This window comes from Rhincodon typus, chromosome 35 (assembly GCF_021869965.1).
Source record: "Rhincodon typus isolate 14 chromosome 35, sRhiTyp1.1, whole genome shotgun sequence".
NCBI classification, from domain to species: domain Eukaryota; kingdom Metazoa; phylum Chordata; class Chondrichthyes; order Orectolobiformes; family Rhincodontidae; genus Rhincodon; species Rhincodon typus.
The window spans coordinates 12659120-12666670 of NC_063366.1; the positions used below are offsets into that span (position 1 = coordinate 12659120).

Below are 7551 nucleotides of genomic sequence, written 5' to 3' on the forward strand. Positions count from 1 at the left end.
TTACAGACTGGAATCTAATCGAGGGGTTCGGATGGTTTATATATAGAATAATGGATACCCGGGAGTGAGTTACAGACTGGAATCCAATCGAGGGGTTCGGATGGTTTATATATAGAATAATGGGTACTTGGGAGTTATCCCTTTGCTCAGGGAGAGGTTGCTGTCATTGGCGTTGCTGACATTTACATCATTAGTCCAGGCTTTTGGGTTGTGAACGGTGTTTCACTATGTGTAGGGAGTCGGGTGGGTAGTCTAGGGCTTTGCCTGTGTCTCAGTGAATAGACACAGGCTGGAGTTGTGCTTGCTGTGTTTAGGAAGTAATCTGCAGATTACGTGGAAATAAATTCTCCTGAAGAGTGTGTAAATTTTGCCTGCAGCTATCTGTTTCATTGAACGGTTTTCTGGAATATAATGTGTCCATCTCGTCCAGCAAGCTAACCAGAAGACAGCATCCTGATTGACAATGACACCCATTCTATCGGAGTATCATCAGTCAGAAACGGGGGCATTGTGCCACGTGAGGTCAGAGGCCGGGGTGGAGGCGTTAGATTGTTAGGCCGGGACTTAAAGGAGGGGGACCGAGGCACGGGAGGGGAGGCTCTGCATCGAGCCTCAGAGCAAAAGTGAGTTAAGCATAGAATCGCTACAGTGTGGAAACAGATCCTTTGGCCCAACAAGTCCATACTGACCCTCACATTCAAACCCATCCCCCTATAACACACCTAAACTACACATCCCTGAACACTGCAGGCAATTTAGCATGGCCAATCCACCCTAACCTGCACATTTTTGGAGGAAACCAGAGGGAAATGTGCAAACTCCACACAGGCAGTTACTCAAGTCTGGAATTGAACCCAGGACCCTGGTGCTGTGAGGCAGCAGCGCTAACCCACTGAGCCACCGTGCCACCCCTCAAAGAGAAGGATTTCCAGACACTGCTTACGGCGACGTTGTAAATGGCCATCCCCACTGCCCGGTGGTCATTGATCTTCTCCGTGGAAATGCTCTTCGTCTCGTAGGCCAGGAATATCCCCAGGAGGAGCAACAGGCCCTTATATCCATAGACAATTCCTGATGGGGGTGGGAAGAGAAGAACATCAGTAGAGGCAGCATAGGAGCTGGCAGGTCAAACAAACAGGTCTGATTCACAACACTTTTTGCAGTATGTTTATAAAGCAAATTCTCATCTCCTGACCGAGAGAGCTCAGCTATTGGACATGGTGACCGGGATGACTGTCAGTGGGAGAAGCAGGCAGTCTGACCTTCAAGGGACGGTGGGGGGAGCAGACGGATAGGGAAAGACAAGGGTCTGACTAATTTGTCTTGTACCTCAAACAGCAGTCATGGAACGACTGAGCACAGCGATCGACCGTGATCAGTAAGCCCTCAAAGGTTTCAGATGAGGCCTGAGGAAAGCTCAGGGTGGTGCTGAGATTTTGTGTCTGTGCCCCATCTCCTTAGGCAGTAGTTGCCCACAGAGTAAAAGATAAACAGCGATAGCAGCAGGGGCCGTTTCTATATTCGCCTTTCTTAGCCTCCTTTTACACCGCTCCTGAATTTTGCTGACTCTCCCAGGGACACACGTCCTTAACCACAAAGGGCAGCCCATCGAGGCTTTCATTCTAACTGGGATTTGGGTAGAATTTCACAACTGACGTTGGCGAATTCAGTCGAGAGTAGATTAAAAAAAGAAAATCAAGGCAGCCATCCAGCATGGCTTTGCAGCCAAGTCAGATTTTGCCTTCAGCCAGAACTTGGGACACGCATGTACCCCACACCAGGGTAACGTTCAGGGTTGGGGCCTGGGCTGATGCTTCAACATCATCCACACCACTAGCTTGGGCAGGGAAAGACTAGCCACCCAACCAACAACCACCCCCCCCAACAACAACTGCATCAAAGTTGGAAGTGTAGATCCCTGGCAGGGCCGAGCTGGAAGGTATTTTCTGATCAACCTGTTTGGGGATGACATGACACGCATGTATACACACACACACACAGACAGAGACACACACACAGACAGAGACACACACACAGACACAGACACACACACAGACAGAGAGACACACACAGACAGAGACACACACACAGACACAGACAGACGCACACCGACAGACACACAGACACACACTGACGCAGACACACACACTGACACAGACACACACACACACAGAGACACACACACAGACACAGACACAGACACACACAAACACCTCTGGAGCAGGTGGGACTCGAACCCAGGTTTCCTTGCTCAGAGGTAGGGACACTACCACCACTGTGGCACAAAAGCACCTAGGGCCAACCAGGCAACCCGAGAACCCCACACTCGAGGTGTTTAAACTGACGGGTGGGCACCATAGTGTTGGGGGTGGGGGGGCTGCTGGAGGGCATTATTTCTGCCTTCAGCTCCAATCTGATTTAGTACCCCCTCTCTCCTCCGACCGTACCATATTGTAGCACCTGTAATCTGTTAGTTTAACCGGTGACAGGGGTGATTTTGCTGCGGGTTTTCTTCAAAGAGAAGGGGTTGGGTGGTAACACTGACTGATGCATGTAGTCATGGCCAAGGCTAGAAATCCACTGGGGGTTGTCCCCGCTAGGTTCAAATCCTGCCGATCGTGGCCCTCATTAATTGACCCTCTTGTGGCGCAGCATTAGTGTCCCTCCCCCTGGACCGAGAGGTGTGCAATTATATCTCTGAACAGGGTGATTCCAAAAAAATAGGTTGAAAAAAAAAGTGGGGCCGAGTGGAGGGCCCTCTTGCAATGCAGTGGTGGTATCCTTGCCTCTCAGCCAGGGGACCTGCGTTCAAATTTGCTGGTGGGTAGACAAACAACGAGCTGGGATGTAGTGGTTGTGTCCCTGCCTTTGAGTCAGAAAGCCTGGGTTCCAGCCCTATCTGTTCCATGGGTGTGCCATAACATCTCTGACCACGTTGATTAAAAAAAATCTACAACAGAAGTAGCTGGGTTGGCAGTGACCACTGACAGGCATTTAGAGAGAGGGGAACACCATAGGAGCTGGTGTGCATCATCTTCCCTTCCGACACTGTATTGACTTGCTTCCCTATCCTTCCTTTTACATTATTGTTACAGTACCACCCCTGCGGGCAGTATCTGTAAGTTGTTGCTTGTTTTAATTGGGTTGATTGGGTGATTTGGAGGTGCTTTTTCAAAAACCGACTTTTTCCCCATTGGAGAGTTGGATTCTGGAACGGGAACGTGTTCAGAAGGGAAAGGTGGTTTGTGCTAAACTATAGGTTTATAATAAAACCCTTCATAAGTCTTTTGCTGAGTAATTCAACACATGGACATCAGCCTGTTAAACAAAAATGAGACCAGATGACTCAGCACAGTCATGGGATCACACTGAGCTAACCCACCAGGACTGATAAGGGAGAAGCGTCCTGTCCTTCCAATATGCAAGTGTCAAAGACCCGAATTAGGTCCAGTTTATGAAAGAGTAAAGATTTTGGGGAGCAACCAGTGGGGGTGGTGACTCCGAGTAAAGTGGAAGAAGCTGACAGAAGATGACGAGGAAGTCACTCCGGACAATGAGCTTGTCAGTGCTGCCTGGACTGTGATTCTGACCCAAAGTCACACGGCCCATTCCCCAGTCGGGTTTCTGACTTCTGAAGGGGGTTGGGGGTTGTTGCAAACATACCGAGCCACGTGTTCATCTTGTCGGAGCTGCAGTGCTCGAGCTGCGGCAGGATCAGGACACCCTGGTCCCCTGCTGGGGCCTCCTTCGAGAACTCCTGGGGACAGAGCGGAATAGAAAGGTCACAGGCTCTCTCTGTCTCGCTGCATATTCATTACTGTCAGCTCAGACTCTTCCTTCACCCTTCCTCCTCAAAATCCTGGCTGCATACATTATCCTTCAAATACCCTTACCCAGGCACAAGAACATGCCATTAACATCCATCCACCTGCCCCTGGCCAAACCCCCGAATCTGACCTGCTCCCCTCCCACATCCACACCGTCCCCATTTCCGCATGGATCCCTCTTCTTCCCCAAGTTGCCCCCCAACTCTCATCAGTTTGCCCGCCTTCGCTTCCTCCCCCACAACTAGAACCCTCCCACACCTCCCCCCCGGGATCTTGGTATCCCATCCACTCTCAAACTCTGCTCTTCTCACCACCCCCATCCTCCTCCACGCCCCACCACCCCAACCACTATTTACCCTACTTCACACTTAGGGCCTGTTACCCACTGGGGAGCCTGCTCCTCTCGCCAATGCAGAGGCAGCTTCCCAATAGCCCCTCTTCCACTCTTTCCTGCCCCCATTCCCCATTCATTCAGACCCTGTTCCCCACTCAGACCTAGCTAGCAACACCCTGGTCCACATTTGGACGCTATTCCCCCTCTCATTTGGACCCTATTTCCACACTCGAGCCCTGCTCCCTCTTTACCAGAGTCTCTCCCCAATTTCTCCCCACTCAGACTCTTGTTCCCCCACTCTCCTTAATTTTGAACGTCTGTCGGGCCATTAAATCCACAGCATTGCTCATTCCATTTCCATTTCCTTCACAGGTCAAAGGCCTCTCTAGTCAGACGAGGAGAGCATTCTGTGCTGGTCTCACAGAGGAGTTCACAATCCCATCTGGTTTCGATGAGGAAACAGTGGAGGCCAGTCATAGAGCATATAGCACGGAAACAGACCCTTCGGTCCAACTCATCCATGCTGACCATCACCCCAAACTAAACTAGTCCCACCCACCTGCGCTTGGCCCATATCTTTCCAAACCGTTCCTATCCATGTCCCTGTCCAAATGTCTTTTTCATGTTGTAACTGTACCCACATCCATCACTTTCTCTGGAAGTTCATTCCACACCTGAACCACTCTGTGTTAAAAAGAAATTGCCAATCATTTCTTTTTGAAATCTTTCTCCTCTCACCTTAAAAATATGCCCCCTAGTCTTGAAAATCCCCCACCCGAGGGGAATAACACCTGCCACTCACCTTGTCTATGCCCCTCATGATTGTACAAACCTCTATAGCGTCATCCCTCAGCCTCCTATGCTGCAGTCCCTCACCTCGATGGTGCGGTGAAGCGGGTCAACGATTTGCCAGACTGCCAGCGTGAGGACGTCAATAATGAGCAATACACCGACCGTGGCGTACAGTTTCCAGGGCTCCAGGTGCTGCAGGGGACAGCAGAACACGACAAGGTTACATTCAGACAGACTGGTCCCCCAGCACATCCAGTCACAGGCAGAATGGATAATCATAGGCTGAAGGGACCATGATATCAGTTACAAAACAAAAACCATCTCAATTAGATACTGAGGAAAAATACTATCCACCTCCCTATCCTGGGACTGGGTGGGACAGTGGATCCAACACTGTCCTTGCCCCCACTCCCTCTGGGACTGGGTGGGACAGTGGGTCAGACACTGTCCTTCCCCCCCACTCCCTCCCTCTGGGACTGGGTGGGACAGTGGGTCAGACACTGTCCTTTCCCCCCACTCCCTCTGGGACTGGGTGGGGCAGTGGGTCAGACACTGTCCTTTTCCCCTCCTCCCTCTGGGACTGGGTGGGACAGTGGGTCAGACGCCGTCCTTACCCCCCCCTCCCTCCCTCTGGGACTGGGTGGGACAGTGAGTCAGACACTGTCCTTTCCCCACACCCCTCCCTCTGGGACTGGATGGGACAGTGGATTAAACACTGTCCTTCCACCCACCCCTCTTCCTCATGGGACAGGGTGGGGGTAGTAAATGTTGCTGTGCTCAAAGATACCCAGGTGAGGGTATGTTGTCTGGATCATGTGCAGTGCTGACTGAACAGCACTGGATACTAGTAGTCAGGGGGAGAACTCCCATTACTCATGTTCCTGTGGCCGGTAGATTCATTTCTATACATTCCAGCAATGAGCCAAACAGTTCTTCGTTCACACGCAGCCTTGAGGAGTGAATCCTCTCTCGCTCAGGTCCCAAACCATCCCAAATTGTGTTGAAGTACCCAAGCCCTTGGGAAGCGAGATGGGTTTGGTCAGAGAGAGGAAACATGCCAATCCTCAATTCCCTTGTGACGAAGTATCACCACCCTACACCCCCTCATTCCATCTCCCAGCCTCCGACACCTCCACCCATACCTGTTTCTGGCTCTGAGTGAGTTAATACACCCCTGTCTGTGGGTGTGTTTTTTTCTAATCCACAGTCAATCTTTGGTTAACTCAGCCTTACCCTGAGACAGAGAGAGAGAGAGAGATAGAAAGCCAGACGGTGGTGAGTAAGGACTGGTGATAAAGATGTTACACGATGGCGATTTGGGAAAGGTGGACTTGGGATTGGGGATGGTATTGAAGGTCATTCCTGGGTCAGAGCTAACAGGGTAAAGGGCGGGGGTCAAAAGTCGACTGGGCTCCCTGGGTCTGAGATGGGTTCGTAGAGCAGCCCGTTGGGGTAAATAGAGGTGGTGGTGGAGGGATTGAGGGGGAGAGGTTTGTGGGGGGGTGGTGGGAACAGCAGGGAAGGGATGAGGGAGGCTGTTACTCAAAGGCAAGTTGTTTCTGACCCGGGTTGGTTTGATGTTGACACTGGGTGAAAAGTTTGGAGAGAGGTTCCAGTCTCCGGCACTGACCGTGGGGGTGGGGGGCGGCGGAGTCGATTGGCTGCTAATCCAGAGATCCAGGTTAATGCTGTAGGGAGATGGCTTCGGATCCCACCGTGGCAGATGGTGGGCATTTGAAATTCAGTCAAAGGTTGGAATTAAGGGTCGAATGAACACCATTGTCAATTATCGGAGGTTAGAAATGGATGGGGAAGCTCACATTTAAGCAGTCTCCCAGCCCTATCGCAATTCTCTAAGGGAAGAAGCGTGATAATATTTAAAAAGAAAAATCAGCACATCCTGACACAACAAGAAGGTAAGAGCTGGGGTATGCTCAATGATCTTCCAGGGCTGGTTTTATACCCCATTTCTACCTTCCCATTATACCTTCCATTTCCTCTGTGCCCAAAAACATTAACCTGTCCATCCCAATTCCCACTTCCTACAGACAAAGGGGGTGGCCATGGGTACCCGCATGGGCCCAAGCTATGCCTGCCTCTTCGTAGGTTACGTGGAACAATCCCTCTTCCGTACCTACACCGGCCCTAAACCCCACCTCTTCCTCCGTTACATTGATGACTGTATCGGCGCCGCCTCGTGCTCCCACGAGGAGCTCGAACAGTTCATCCACTTCACCAACACCTTCCACCCCAACCTTAAGTTCACCTGGACCATCTCTAACACTTCTCTCTCCTTCCTGGACCTCTCTGTTTCCATCTCTGGCAAACACCTCGAAACCGATATCCATTTCAAGACTACCAACTCCCACAGCTACCTAGGATACACCTCCTCCCACCCACCTTCCTGCAAAAATGCCATCCCCTATTCCCAATTCCTTCGCCTCCGCTGCATCTGCTCCCAGGATGAGGCATTCCACTTCCGTACATCTCAAATGCCCTCATTTTTCAAGGACCGTAACTTCCCACCCCAAGTGGTCGAGAACGCCCTCGACTATGTCTCCCGCATTTCCCGTAACTCGTCCCTCACACCCCCTCCCC

At 51.3% G+C, this 7551-nt stretch overlaps 1 protein-coding gene across 1 annotated transcript in view; it reads right to left on the minus strand.

Annotated features, from left to right (window-relative positions):
- gabbr1b (gamma-aminobutyric acid (GABA) B receptor, 1b) overlaps positions 1-7551 on the minus strand; it is a 52437-nt gene that overhangs the window by 11875 nt on the left and 33011 nt on the right. The window contains exons 8-10 of the mRNA XM_048616724.1: positions 5038-5145; positions 3664-3757; positions 944-1071 (exon numbers count right to left, since the gene is read on the minus strand). Coding sequence (XP_048472681.1) covers positions 944-1071; positions 3664-3757; positions 5038-5145 — 330 coding nt within the window. The remainder of the gene's footprint in view (positions 1-943; positions 1072-3663; positions 3758-5037; positions 5146-7551) is intronic.